Source organism: Accipiter gentilis, chromosome 8 (genome assembly GCF_929443795.1).
Source record: "Accipiter gentilis chromosome 8, bAccGen1.1, whole genome shotgun sequence".
NCBI lineage: Eukaryota > Metazoa > Chordata > Aves > Accipitriformes > Accipitridae > Astur > Astur gentilis.
The window spans coordinates 34,493,374-34,508,489 of NC_064887.1; the positions used below are offsets into that span (position 1 = coordinate 34,493,374).

At 48.5% G+C, this 15,116-nt stretch overlaps 1 protein-coding gene across 1 annotated transcript in view; it reads right to left on the reverse strand.

Moving 5' to 3' along the window:
• Positions 1-2,041: 2,041 nt before the first annotated feature.
• ACBD6 (acyl-CoA binding domain containing 6) overlaps positions 2,042-15,116 on the reverse strand; it is an 89,573-nt gene continuing 76,498 nt past the window's right edge. The window contains exons 7-8 of the mRNA XM_049809144.1: positions 6,882-6,912; positions 2,042-2,670 (exon numbers count right to left, since the gene is read on the reverse strand). Of these exons, the coding sequence (XP_049665101.1) occupies positions 2,516-2,670; positions 6,882-6,912 (186 nt within the window). The 3' untranslated portion in view covers positions 2,042-2,515. The remainder of the gene's footprint in view (positions 2,671-6,881; positions 6,913-15,116) is intronic.

A 15,116-nucleotide genomic window follows, 5' to 3' on the forward strand; every position in this document is an offset into this window, starting at 1 on the left:
AATAAAGCAGATTATAAACAATAATATATGTCTTTCTCATTCCCCCCCTTCCCCCCCTTTTTTTTTTTTTTTTTTTTTGGAAAGGCTCCAACCTCACAAACAGACCTAAAGTGCTATAAACATCTCCAGGGCTGAGCACTCAGCCCCCAGATGTGCTCTCTGAAAGCATGGGCATCGGGGCTACTGCTTTTCATCCCTGCTTTAAGAGAGATTTTTTTTTTTATTACCCAGCATGTCCATCAAGTCAGGCAATGGCTGTCCATTATGGCACTGCACAAGGGTAGCCTTGCTTGTCCCTAACCTTGATGCCACCACGTCTCCATCCCAAAGCCAGCGCAGCAGCTCTGTGCAGAGCAACCCAGCAATGGGGTCGGCATCTTTGCTTCATCTGCATCTGGACGCAAAAGCGACTGGCATTGCTGTCAGCACCCATTGCATTTTTGACCGTGCACCGTGGCTGCGATGAGACCTGCCTGCGGGTCTTCCTGGCAGGGAGAGGGAGAGCAGAAGCCACTGTGGGCCCTTGCTCAAGCGTCAGGGGGCTGTTGCATTGCTTCCATTGAATAAGCATCGCTCCCCAGGGACTGGCAAGGACCCTAAGTGTTGAAACCTGGCATTTAGCATAGAGCATTAATGTTTATATCAGCAGCAGCTTGCTTCATGCCACTGAGACACATGTCCGTACCCAAGCTCCCTGCCTGCCCACTGCCAGCTCGTTTCACCACTCCTTGTCACAACTGGGCAGCAAAAGCGTCCCCCCCCAAAACAGAGGGGCTGGTGCATGTGCGGTGGTTGCGACAGATGCACAAGATGTATTTTATTTTTGCCATCCACACTCCAGCAGGAAGGCAGTTTCTTTGGGACATTCATAGGGAGGAGGCTCAAGTTTTCTACTAACTTCAGAAAAAGCCCTGTATTTTCCCCAAAAGCACAGAGACCACTGCAGCTCCCTGGCCCATCAGACCCCTCCAATATTAAGTTACTGGAAAATAAGTTGATGTGGTCAATATAAGGGCCCACACAGCCCGTTAACTTGCCCAAGCCATTTCGCCCCCACCACTGAGCCTGCCCTGTGCCTTGCGGTGGTGCTTTGGCTGCTGGCGGCGTTTAAGGCAGTGCGGCAAACTTCATCAGCGTTAGCAAAAGCTGGCAGGAGCCGGCAGCTGCTGTGAGGGGCCAAAACCCACACATGTCTCCTGCCCAGCCATTACTTACCGGAGGGAACATTCCCACTTAATTTTCCTGAGGCTGGATGCGCTGCAGAAAGGACTCGATGGCAAGGAGCTTCCCGTCATTGTGATGATTTCCTACGCTCCCCCCCAGGCTGTAAATCTCCTTGTCCGGGAAAAAGCAAGCAGCATGGCAATGCCCTGCAGGGAAGCCATGGCCTTCTCTTGCCGTGTACACCCACCCGACGCAGTGGACTCCCTCCCAGCCCGAAGGACAAACCCATGCCCGGCAGCTCCCCTGGACCACGGCCGACCCACCGGCACAGCCCAGTGCGGATTCCAGTGAGGATGCACAAAGCCCTGCACCCATCCCACCTCACTCCTGAGGTACTGCCACAAATTTCTCATTGTTCTGGGTAGTTGGCCAGCTGAGAGGACCATGAAGTGTCCAAGACAGGCCTGCAGGGGTGACAGGGCAAGCGCATGTTTATGTCTGTGCCTGGCTCTTACAAAATCCCGGCCCTGAAAGAGCCACCCTGGGGACTGGCACACGACAGGAGGACCTGGAGCTGCTGATGGAGGTGGGGTTTTAATACCGTTTAATTCAGCAAAGTGGTTGTGTGATGGGGTAAAAGTCCTGTCAGCTTGGAGAGGTTGGTTAGCCATAAAACACTTGTCTTACAGGTGTTGGGTGAGAACTAGAGGGACAGACAGACAGCTGTTCGACCCCGCTGTCTTTTGTAGCCCTCCCTTCCCAGGACAAGAGCTCAAGCAGAGCTTTCCAAGGGCTATGACAGTGCTGAGCTGCCTCCCACCCTTATTGCTTCCAAGGAATCAAGTCACTCCTGCAAGAAAAACACCCGGACGCTCCGTCCCAACACTGTGCTTTGCTTTTATTTATAATATTTTGTTTGGACCCAGGGGAAAAAAAAATAAACCAATACTCAACCCGAACGGGAGAGATGAGCATCTCACCTGGCCCAGCAGCCCTCCCCTCCCCACGGAGGAGCCGACCAGTCAGCACAGACTGCTCTGGTGAGACATCTGATGAAGTACGTGTGTTTAATACATTAAAACAATACTTGGGGCCTTCTCCAGGCCCTCTCTCCCCTCCCTTGCTCCCTCCCCCCTAAATACTGGTAAATGTCAGAGCATGCAAAACCCTGATCCCATCCTGCCCAGAATATGCGCTCGGCCAGCCAGCCCTTGTGCTGGAGAGCCCACCCAGACCCTGTGCTCTAAAAGCTCCCCTTTGAACCTCCAAGGCGTTTCAGAGGGCAGCAGGGGAAGAGAAGGGGTGTTATTGCGGAGTGTCTCTGTCCTCCCCGCCGCGCACTGCTGCAGGGTTAGGTCTTGCCAGCGGTGTGCTGCTGTAGAGCCGAAGTGATGGCTTTACAGTCTGTCACCTCCTCCGGCAAGCAACCCTCCTGGTCCCGGAGCGTGGGGTCGGCTCCCAACTTCAGCAGCAGCTCCACAATGTCCAAAAACTCGCAGGCAGCAGCTGGAGGGAGAAAGGGAAGGGTTAGTCTGGGGATCCTGACCTGAGGCGGCGGTGATGGACGTTTCTGGAGCGACACTGTAGCTGGTGACTTCCCACACTTGTGCCAGAGGTAGGAAGTGCCGTCTCAGCACCTGGCCAGGCGGAGCAGATAATTTTTCGGGGCAGTGTTCAGTACTCAATGTCTTACTTGCCTTTGGATTTAATAGTGCAAAGGAAAGAGAAAAGACAGAATGAAAGCAATGAAAAGCCAAAAGTCCTGAGAGAGAGGGTGTTACCAGTGCAACCATCACCCCCGAGCCCGCAGCCCAGCCGTGGAGCCACTGGGAGCTGGGTGGTTTGCTGGACATCACCTGGGACGATGCACAGGGTACCTGGGCGCAGTTTGGCTAACGCTCCTTCATGTCCAGGACTGGAGACAGGCCCACGGATGGGCCCCAGAGTGCTACTGCAGCACCACAGAGAGGCCCCAAGTGCCACCTGGGAAAGCATTCCCTGCCTGCTTTTGTACCCAGAATTTATAATGCATTTATCATTTATAACATATTATAAGCTCCTGCCCCTCACCTGGCTCCTGAACCTCGCAAGGCTCCACTGGCAGCACATCCCAGGCAGGACATTGTCAGTACTGCCTTGCTCCCAGCTTTCATACATCATTGCTCCTTGTGGAAAATTTGGATAGTTTTTAGCTGCCAGCCGGACCTTCCCTGAGCACCAGCTGACACGGACAGCCAGTAACAGCACACCACGGTTATTTCTAACTCACGCCTCTGCTAGCAACTATTTTTTCAGCCCCAATTTATTCTGCCAAGATAGAATCAAGTTTGACCTGAACTCTTCTCTGTCCTGAGGATGTAACAGCCTGGCAGCTTTCAGCTTCCCCTCCAACCTTGCCTAAGGGTGTTAAAAAAAAAAAAGAACCAGGAAAAACAGAGAAACTCTTAACACAGAAGAGCTGGGCTTCGCTGATACGAGCAGAAGTCCCAGTCCCTCGATTTTCCCTTAAGCCTGTGCAATGCAGATCCTAGTGAAGCCAAAAACTGCCTCAGCCCCCATCTGCCTTATGAGGCCGCGAAGCCAGCAGCTTCCTCTCGCATTGGTAGTGACTGGTTGCAATTTTATTTCAGGCGCTTTTACAACGTAATCAACTAACTCTTTTTTGCCGTTAAATGTAGTAATTAGAGTGTCTTTTGCATTACTCTGCAGTTTTCTACTGACCCAAAGGGACAAGCAGCAATGTTTAATTAAAATAAATTTGACGTATGATTGGAGCTTATACTGAAAAAGATAAAAAAAGGGGAAGAAAAGGGGGAAGGGGCTGGTGAGGAAGCAGATAGGGGTGTGAGTAAGGCTGAGCTGAAGGGCGGGGGGAGGGCACAGCCCCTTGCAGAAAGCAGACTTCCAGCGGTGCCAAGGAAGCTGCGGTGACAGCTTCTGGGGATGGAGAGCTGGTGCCCGCACAAGGAAAGGTAGCTTCCTTGTCCGCTGCCGCCAGCGGGCACAGCCCGTGTCCTCGAGTGGGCCGGGGACGTCCCCAGGGACGAGCACAGCTGCTGGATTTATCGCACCCTGGGACCCTCGATTTGTCAAGGGCTGGAGCGGCAGCCCTGACACTGGCACGGGTGAAGATGAATTTCCATTCAGCGCAGTTCGCCTTCCGACTCCATTAATCCTCAGGGTTCAGATGATGAATTTCTTTTTTTTTTTTTTTTTTTTTTTTTATTATTTATTTTCCCTCCAGCGTCCCCTCCCACTGCCCTGCCACAGCACAGAAAGAGCCGAACAGATGGTGCTTTGCAGGGAAGCCAGAGCGCCCATGAGGATACAGAGCCTGCCCACTCTGCGGCCACGTGGCCACCAGTGCTCGGAGAAGCCTTGATTTCCTCTGGGAGAGGCAGCAGCAATGATTTTAGTATTCACGGTGGGTGGGTGGGTGGATGGATGGATGGATGGAGAGGAGCCGAAGACTAACAGGCCGTTTAGAGGGGAGACTTGTGCTCATACCGATCAACACGGCACCAATGGCTGCCTCCAGCCTGGAGGACAGCAGGTCCGGTGGTGGGTCCCACCTGTGAGCCGGTGCCTTCGGACCACGCTGCCGGCTGGCCTCCACTTAACCTCCGATTAAACCCGGGGTCGGCGCCAATCGGAAGGAGGCAGGATTTATAACCCACAGCAGGATGCAGTTTGACACCGGCTGTAATCAGGAGAGCTGTCACCACAAGGACAGCTGTCAGGCCACGCTGGCTCATAAAAAGGGATGGAGACACCCTAAAAGCAGTGGCTGCCTTGCTGGCCTTGCTCATGCGATTTAACCCTTCCCTGAACAGCCTCTAACAAAAGGGATGGCCTTGTAAAGGCACTGCTCCGCTCAGCACTGCCAGAGACAGTTTTCATACAAGCTCTCATGTCTCTCAGCTGCAATTAACGGCTTGGTTACGAAGCGCTTACCGAGATGATATCACGAGAGTTTCAGTGAGTTCTAGTTTCAGGCCAATAGCCACTTGAATCAAACCCATTCACTCATTTAACAAACTATTTTCAAGATCGGGGTGATTTATGACCAGATCAGCCAGGTAAGGGAATGAGGACGGCCTGGCTGCAGCGATGGTCAGCCAGGGACCGCAGGGCATCCACGGGCACGTCAGACCTGCGTGCCAGTGACCCAGAGAGGCTTTCCAAAAGATGATGTATAGGGAGGGGAGGTTGAATACTCAAGGGGAATAAAAAATTTTAACACTTAAAACATTCAGGAAAAAACCCCTGGTAAACTGTCATTATTGAAACATCTGAGCTGGCAGGGTGGATCAGAAAAACCATTTCTGAAATAATGTTAATTGAATCAGTTATGTTTGTTTGCTTGTGTTAAACAACCTGCTTCAACCACCAGCCAGAGAGATCCACCTGCACATAATTTACATTGAGGTGATGCATCCACCCTCTACATTCACATATTGCACTTGCTTGAAGCAGGTGCTCTTGGATAACTTACACATATGCTATGCTTTTGGACAACCTACTACAATCCACTGCACACCCCTTGGTAGGCAGATGTCAGTGCCAGAGTGGGGAACAGGGGAGAGCATGTCCCCAGGAGAGAGAAAGCCCAAAATGTGGAAAGAGCTGGGCAGAGGAAGAGGCAATGTGGCATTAAGTGCTGTCATTCTGTGGACACTGCTGCACTAAGCAACACATTTGCTACTTCAGTCAGAATGGTAAGAATTTGAAAAATCAAGTATCCTACAGGAAAGATCACACGGGGAGAAATCATACATTATTGTAATTACAGTCTTGGTTCAGGGGCCGTGGAATCTGGTAGTTTAGATCCAGATCCAAATGCTGTGCTTCGGACTGATGGTCTGCAAAGCAATTTTGCCATCCTGCTAATGTCCTTGTGGAAAGATCATAAGAGAGGAAAAGACACAAACACTTCAGAATGACAAGTATGCTCTTAATTACATAGTGACAGGCATCGAGAGAGAGTACAAAATAAGAACTGGTATGTCTTAATTTTGGAAAAAATTATGATACAGATTAAATCGATACTTTCTTCCTATTCCCTGCACATCAGCACTGCATGTGTCACTTTAGTCTCTACTTTTCTCATTTGGAGATAGAGCAATCTTTCAATTAAAAGGATTGCTACAAAATCTCATATCTAATTAGCATGTAATTGTAGGAGGGACACAATCTGTAACTTTGCTCTTCTGGTTTTGGTAGTAGAGAAGCTGCTGCTCTCTCAGCTGCGATCACCCAGGTTTGTCACCAGGACATGTGGAGGTGAAGGCCACCTTGCTCCTTCCCTTCCCCTCACCTGGGTAACCTGTTAAAGCCAGTACAGACTCTCCTCTCAACCTTAGCATCCCCTAACCAGAGCCACTCCTGGGCCTGGAGGTAGTACAACTGCATCCTGGAGACACATAGGTGCACAGGAAAAACTGCACAAAGTGCATCATTAATTGGGGGAAAAGGAAGGCTTTAAGGTGACATTTGCAGAGGAGAACAAAGAGAGGACAGCAGTCTTCCTTGCTGCTTCTCCCAGGGCTCCTATTCATACCATGCTGGGATTTGCCAGTGGGGGTAGCCGCTGGTTAATCAAATCCAGCTTCCCTCCTCATATTTCTGCTGAAATTTGCTTTCTGCACGTAGACCATTTACTTCAGCTGCAAATCCATCCTATTATGAGGAAACAACCAAGCTGAAAGGCAGCTTACCGTAATGGAGTGCAGTCTGGCCTTCCCCATCCTGAAAAAGAGAGAGAGACTTGCTTTTAGAGGTATAGGTAACGTCGTGGGGATACAAGTAAATCCCAGTTTTAAATAAACAAACTGAATCACAGCAATATTGACTAGATAAACAGCCTGGGACACCCAGCTACCTGGCAGTCAGGTTTTGAATCATCATCCACCATCAATCCATATTGATGGATAATCAATATCTATCCACCCATAAGAGTGCGTGGATCACGTCATGACATGAGTATAATTCAGTTCACAGCGTTATCACTTCAGCCCATAAAAATGAAGGATTTCAGTCCTACGGCCTTACTTTGGGACCCTCACTAATCCTGATGCTTTAGTGCAAGATGCTCCTGTGCAAGCCCAGCCTTGGCCAACTACTCAAGAGAAGGGTAAAGCACCACGATGCCGGCACAGCTCAGCGCGTCACACTCTTCAGCACAAGGGAGCACACAGGGGAAAACCCCCCCACTTTTCTTCCACCTGAATAAATCTTAGGTCCCTGCTCTTCAGAATTCAGGTCTGGCCAAAGGTGGACCCAAAGCTCAAGTAAGTTCTGTTGGGCTGCTGGCATCCCTGCAGGATGAGGGTGAGGAAAGGGCGATGCACAGTGTTCGGGAATGAGAGCTGGTTGCCGAACTCATCTTTGTGAAACACCTGCAGCACAAGGGCAAAGCAAACCGCATGATTTGAAGACATTGGCACACAGCTCCCTCTTCAAGCTAACACGTACGCCACTGCATCAGCTGCAAGTGTGTCCCCTTCCCAGAACTGGCAAGCACAGGCAGAGCTTTGCTGGTGAGCGGTTGGTGCTCACGTGGCACGTCCAGCAGTGCAAACCCAGGCACCTCACCATGCCGCAGCCTTGCCCTGCCAGGCTGCCCAGAACAGGTGAAATAACAGAAGGAAAGAATTACTGGCCCCTTTGCTTTCACTACCGCACCAGGATTAGCCTCTAATTCAGTTCTTTGCCTCCTTAATTTATTTGCATCTGTTTATGGAGACTTAAGTTTTTAATTACCGTCATCTTTGGGATTAAGGTGCAAATTCTACAGCCTGCTGTGGATTCTGGAGCAGCCTAAAGGGAAAAGAACAGGAAAACAGGTAGAAATCCCACTCATAGCTGTTTGGACACTACTGGTTTTCTAGCCTGTTATTCTGTTTGGTATTAAGCCTGTTCAGCTGAGGAACTAGGAATGACTTGTGTTTCAGGGTGGGAGGTGCCACACTTTGCTCTGGGACACCACACCAACACAACAAGCACAGGAGCAACAGGGACAGAAGAGAAAAGCCAGATGTAACAGGCATTTGCTGCCTAAACATCCATTTCATGTCTTTTCCAAGCAAAAGGTGGGGGGTCAGATTTTTCCTTCCACATGCTGCTATGCTCCCCATTTGTGGCACTCATGCCAACATTTGGAGGCACCTCATTTCAGGAGCCTATTTCTGCCCAAATTGTGGGGAGCATAATCCAAGTGGGTGTCATTAGAAGATACCGCAAACCAAACAACTAAAGGAATCAAGGACGGCATCCATTGATTATTCTACACTAATAAGGTAACTGATCTGAGCCAGAGCCCCTGAAGGGTCCTTAAGCACGTGCCTGCTTGGAGGAGTGACAGGGCCGGCACTGACTTCAGCAAAATATGGAGCAGGGCTGGGGAAGAAGAGGCGTCAGTGCTACGAATGAGTTATTAGAAAGGCAGGCTTTCAAATATGCAGGTTGTGTGTGTGCTGGGGGATGGGAAACCAGCCCCCCTCCATATCACTGCTTTCAAAACTGTAGCTGAGAAAACCCCCAGGTGAATGGGATTGGAGACATGCAGCAGAAATCGCTTTCCATGGGAATGCTTTGCTGCAAAACTCCTTATAAAATACCTAGGACTGCTCCAGGAATACTACAGTCATTTGTTCCTCTTCCAAAAGCCTGTGTAAAGCACTGCTGCTTCAGCAGCAGGCTTTGGGCTAACAAGGCTTTTTATTTCTCTTAGATGTACTTTCTGGCATTTACTGGGCTAAGAAGGGAGCACAAGTCCCAGCATACGAAATGCGTCTGTTTAATCCCAGTGCAGTTTCTAAAAAGAACTATTAATCCAACGTTATGCAAACATTGTTTACACTTTATTTATGCTGTGGATTTTTTTCCCCCCCTTTGAGCCTGATGGCTGGCCAAATGCTATTCGTTATACCTCTCAGATGCTACGCTATTTGCTTGTATTTTCTCTGTGACAAATTTTAATCCAGGTAAATGGAAAAAGCTCTAGTCTGGTCACTCACTAAGGGCCTTGATATGCCCTCAGGAGGCTGCTGATCTCAATCCCTCTTTGATTTGGCTTTTTGGAGCACTGTGGCTAATTGGAGCCTGACACGCTCAGCTTCTCTGTGCACAGCGCTTGGCTCCAGGTATGGCAACACTGAGCCTTCAGCACAAAATGGTCACACCTGGAAACTAATGAAAGACAGGCTGTGAAAGTGAGGATTACAGCTCTCATTGTGGAAATTACGTGAGACGAATATTGCCTACCAGGCACTGGAAATGTTCGTTTTACAACAAAACAAGACATGCATAAGTGGTCTTAAGATGAATTGTAGCTGGGCTTGATGCAAGGGATATTTCCCAATGTGCAACAGAAAGCAGTGGTTTCTGGAGCATCCTAGGCAAGGTGCGGTGTGCCCTTCTCCCAGGACTTGCCTCTGTTGGGCCAAATGACCCCAAACAGTGAGCGGACAGGGGCAGCCTGCCACAGCCTCTGTCCTTACCCGGCTGCACCCTGCCCAGGGCACTAGCAAATGTCACCAGCCAGCCCGGGATCGCTGGCACCAGATTGCCACATTGCAGCCAGGAGCACATCCTCTGCAGCCAGAAGGAATGCAGAGATGCCGGCAGTGATCAGATGCACCGTTTTGCTCATCTGGTTTGCAAGCAGGGGCAGCTAATTTTCTCCACTGAAACCCATCAGGATTTTTGTTGGTTTATTTTATACAAAGCACCGAGTTGGAGGGGGATGTTTATCATATTTGTTTACTTCTTCTCTCTCTCCAATTTAGCTTTCAGATTACAGAAATGTAAATCATACAGAGCTGCAAGTACAACAAGACCCAGAGTCTACCGATACACACTGAAACCAATCATCTGATATATCTGTAACGTAAAAACCTGAATACTGTAACCAGTTATTTCCAAACTGTGCCTACGGAAAGTTAGGTAATCATGGTGCATTATCATTTCTGTGCTATGGCATGTTAAAAGAAATTGGAGACTTTTTTTTCCCCAATATGAGCTTCTGTAGCATGACAGGAGCACAAAGAGACAGTGTTAAGTAGGGGAGCTGATGTCAGGGAGTGCAGAAGAGATGGGCAGCTCCGGGGCCAAAGCTGAGCTCTGCTCTATGCCAGGTTGCCTCCAAGAAATCTCTTTTTAACATCACACATCAGCTGGAATAATGTCAACGTGACAGGTTAAAAAAGAGGAAATCAGAGCTCTGATTCAGTGAACTTCAACACAAAAGGGGAAAAAGGCCAGGCTCGAAGCAGTAATACATGTTTCTGTAAAGCTTTGCTTTCAGCTTGTAAGGCACTGGCAGATACCTGTCCCAGAGCCCTTTTAGCAATACCCTCTCTATAAAAAGGAGCTCATGAGCTTATGGAAATGGCAGAACCCATATTAGCAGACAGAAGATGACCAGAAAGGAAGGGAAGACCATTACACACTCAAATATAGGAGCACAGTCCCACACATGCAAGTTACTGACCAACAACAGATCGATTCCAAGCTTTCTTCTTGCTTCCTAATGCTGCGTGCCATCCCTGGTGCCTTTTACAGCCTCCTGGCGCATCTGGCCACAGCAGGATGACAGCCAAGCTGTACAGCCTTCAATGGAGATGAGAGCATTCCAAAGACTTCAAAAATAAAACCAAACATCCACATCTACCAGAACAAAGATGCTACAAAATCACCAGTACCTCCTATGTCCACGGTTTGTGACAGATGTCACTCAATGAAAATCCAGCTACCAGTGGGTAACTTATTGGATAACAGGATTGTGTCCTGCTCCTGAGAAATTTAAGCAAGAGAAATGAGAGAAGATGGACCGAGCGCAGATGGACCAACTGTCTTATCCGTTAAGTGGTACTATGGCTACCGCATGTCAATTTTGTCTTATAAGTGATAGGATTATATTGGTGTTGCCATCCCATGTTCTTTCTTTGGGAATTTCTGTACCCTGCTTAACCTAACACAAGGTTTCTGGACTGAGGGGCAGAGACATGGAAATGGCTCAGCTCAGCCCTGCTGAGATGCTGCATATGCTATAAAACACGATTCCCGCTGCCCTGCCATGGCAAGCAGATCTTACATGTGTTGACGTGCCAGTGTTTGACTGCTGGTTTCACAGGACAGTTTTTAAAACAGTGTTATATAAACATCGATCTTCCAGACCTGCCTCACTTGCTCTCCAAGCAGAAACTTCTGCGAGCAGGAGGGTGGCCCTAAGGGAGACACTGTCTCTTCCTCCATCTCATGTGTTTTATGTAGCAGAAGTACAGAAATAGAGGAAAAACAAAACCGTGCTGGTTACCTGGGTGAACTTTGGTCCAGCTAGACCCCTTATGGGTGATGAAGCTGGGGCTGGACAGCCCCCCACACCAGCTGTGAGGGTCTGCACAGGACCCCCATACCTCCTTGAGTGCTGGTCCGCACCAAGACGTCATCTCTGTGCCTTCAATCACAACTCCAAGCACAGGCACCGTGAGCATGAAAAGCAGAAAAACATACACACTAAGCTCTCCCTTCTGAGGGATAGCACATGCACTCTTTATTTCGAGGCATTCTTTGCCCCGCATCACCTCTTCTTTCTGTTCATTTGTGGCACCTTTTAAGGTGTATGCTTGTTCCCATTGACAGACTCCAAATGTTGGCAGGGATCGCAGAAGATAAGACCGATGAGGTGATAAGAGTGTTTAACAGCGCTGGGTCCTGGGCAGCACGGATGGGCCAGAGGGAAGATAAATATTTACACTACATCTTTAGAAGGTGAGTGAATAAAAAGGGCTAGAATAATGCAGCCTCTGAACAAGCACTGGTGCTTAGGAGCTGTGAATATAAATCTCTGCAGCCTCACGACACACACTCACTCAAGCTAGGGAGATGAAAAATAGCAAGAAAATACTTCCCTCCACTTTTAAAAAGGGTTTTATTTCTCATTTATTTCCACTTTAGACTTCAACTTCCCAACAATTTACTTTACCCTCATCATCTTCTTCTCTCTCTGAAATTTTATCCCCAAGATGGCTGAGGGTGAGACTACGGCTAAAAGCATACCAGAATTCACATGCTAATACCCACCAGGATGTAAAACCAGGCAATATGGGCTAATATAACCAGTCCGAACTCCACCAAACAATTAGGTAGATGGCCCCAACACACCCTTTATTTTCATTTACATGCTGCTTTTGCACACAGCAGCCTGGGTTTGGGCATGTACATTAATATATTGAAAATGAATGCTTGTCCAATCAAAGCAGATAGACCATGTGTGCAAATGCTGGCATAGAAAAGCAATGGTTTAGTTTGAAATTTGATCCTGCTCTTTTAAAATCCCTACCTTAGACCAGTGTGCACCCATATGCAAACAGACTTTTGCTTTTAGGTACCTCCTCATCCTTAAAGCAATACCAGAGGCAGTGCAATTTGAGAAACAAGACCATCTAACAGCTTTGTGCCAGAACATCCAGAGTCCCCAACATCTCTGACCCTAGAAAAATGAAGCAGACCTTTATGTTTTCTCCCCATTTTTCAGCTTGTGATTTCGCTAAAGCAAAGTATACTCAGGACAGCTCAGCTTCACCTGCTGTTTTAGACCGGGTGGCCCATACGAGGATAATTGGTTAGCTGGTGTTTGTGAAGTGCTTGTACTTTTACGGTTGTTAATGTTAAGCTTAGGCTGACATCATGATGTGCATACTTGGCACTGCCTCGAAGGCAGCTCAGGCACTCCCGAAGGACCAGTGCCGTGGGACAAAGGATACAGAGCAACCTCCAGCAGAAGCAAAACCAAAATCCATGCAGTGGTCACGAGCAGCTGTTATTTGGGGATTGCAAATAGCCCAGGCTGACGAGTGCAGGGTTTGGATATCCTGTCAGTTTGGTTCCTCAATTAACTCCTCCACTTCCCTTGCATGTGGCTAGGCTTGGCGAGGTCCCCTCTCTTACTGAGCTGACCCTCTCCAAGAGCTCTCTCCTCTGCCCCCTTCCTCCCATTCAGACTTTTTCCTGCACTGTGCCAGGCAGATTTCCTTAAGGATGGAAGGTGCTAGACAGATCTTTATCATCACCTCTTGGGCCCTTCTCCAGAGCCTACCGCCAGGCTATCATTTGGCCTATCTTCTAAGTGCCTCACAGATAAATTAGATCTGCATAGAGAAGCAATTATTACATTTCTAATGGCATGGACCCTTACAGCACAATCTGCTACTGAAAGGCAAAGAAAATTGCATTAGCTTTTGTTTGATTCAAAATTATGATCAAGGGGAGAGGGATGTTGAAGCCCTTTAAAGCCAAGCCTCCAAGCTGGGGATCTTTCTGTCTGGGGACCTCCCTATTCATATTCACTGCCTGAGCTCATACTTGTGGTTCATTTAGGTGCACTAATTTGGAGGAGCCCTCCACTTTCAAAGCTGCTGTTAAAACCAGTCTAAGAAGGCTCGGAAAGAATATGATGACTGCCACTCGCTCCCTCCTGAAGCCTGCATCTGCTAATGCACCCAAACGCCACTGGCCTGAGGAGTTCAGCGTGCCAGGGTTACGCTAATCCCTCATCGCCCTAGTTTCTAACTGGTGGTGTACCTAAATTTCCAAGTGCAATTTCAATGGGATTTATCACATCTATCATCATCAGCGTGTAGCGCTCCTGGCACAGATACAGACTCTCAATATCCCACCGCAGACATGGCTGTCTCTAATTGCAGAACAAACTGATTTCTGAATCTACACAGCGGCTCATGCAGCAACACCAAAACTCTCAGGGCTGTTTTCCTGTTAAGCACTTTCCCCCCAGTTTGCAGCCGGCACTCTGAGCACAGCTGTGTATTTGGACATACGTACTTATAGGTTACTCCGAAGAATATTTCCTACTGCCTGTTACTTCCAGCATCGGGCATCTTTCTGGTCATCAAACAAGTGTGTTTGTGCAATATAAAAGCTGCTGGGAAGCTTCGGGCTTCCTCAGCCCAGGGATTAAAAATGTGTTTGGGAAGAGCCAGTGCCTAGAGCTGTAACAAGTGTCACAGTGCTGCAGCTGAGCCAGCCTCCAGCAAAACTATGCAAATGCAATCCCAGGCTGCAAACAGGGCAATATTCCTAAGGGCAAGATGCTAAAATCTCTCTTCTCAGGGTGCTTCCCTGCCCCCTCCCCGTGTAAAAGTTAGTAATTCTTGTACTGCTTTATCACTTTAGCGTGGCTGAGGCAGATACCTGGTTATTTAAGGGGCAGGATAAATGGGCTGAGACAGCTTTCCCATCCCCAATTCACTAGGGAACGCTTGGAAATTCCACCTGACACCGGGACTGCACTGTGCTCTTAAACAATCTCCCGTCTGATCCGATTGTTCCCCAGTGGGGAGGCAGGCTGCAGCTCGCTCAAGAGTCATTGATTGGATTAACAGCCTAATTCCCAACAGATGAATAGAATACTGATGTCTTGTCAGCCCACATCATAGAAGGAAAACACAATCTGCTTCTACAGCCCCGAAATTTAACCCTTTGGTTCCTTGCTCCCCCTCCCTGGGGCACAGGGCTGGACACAGGGCTCCAGCACTTTCAGCCCAAGATCCTACCCATTTGAATGAGAAAAGATATATTAACCTTTGGGATGGTTTGCCTAATGATCTACATGCCAACGGATCATACGTTATTCTCTGTAAGGTTGGTTTTGTAAGAAACCCTCTTTTCATCCTTTCTGGACAGAAGAGATTTATACCGGGGACCTTAATTTTTTTTCTTCCCCATTTTACTACCTGCTGTTAAAGGAAATACTGTATGCTTCACAGTAAGTGGTTGAAAATTCATTAGCTTAACGATATTTATTCTGAAATATACAGATATTGAACGTTTTCCGAGTCTATCCTTTGCTTAGGAGGACAGATCTGCCTGGAGAGGAGCATCCACCTGTGTTCTAAGAAAGGCATCGCTGCAATGCCCTCTCCCTCCAGCAG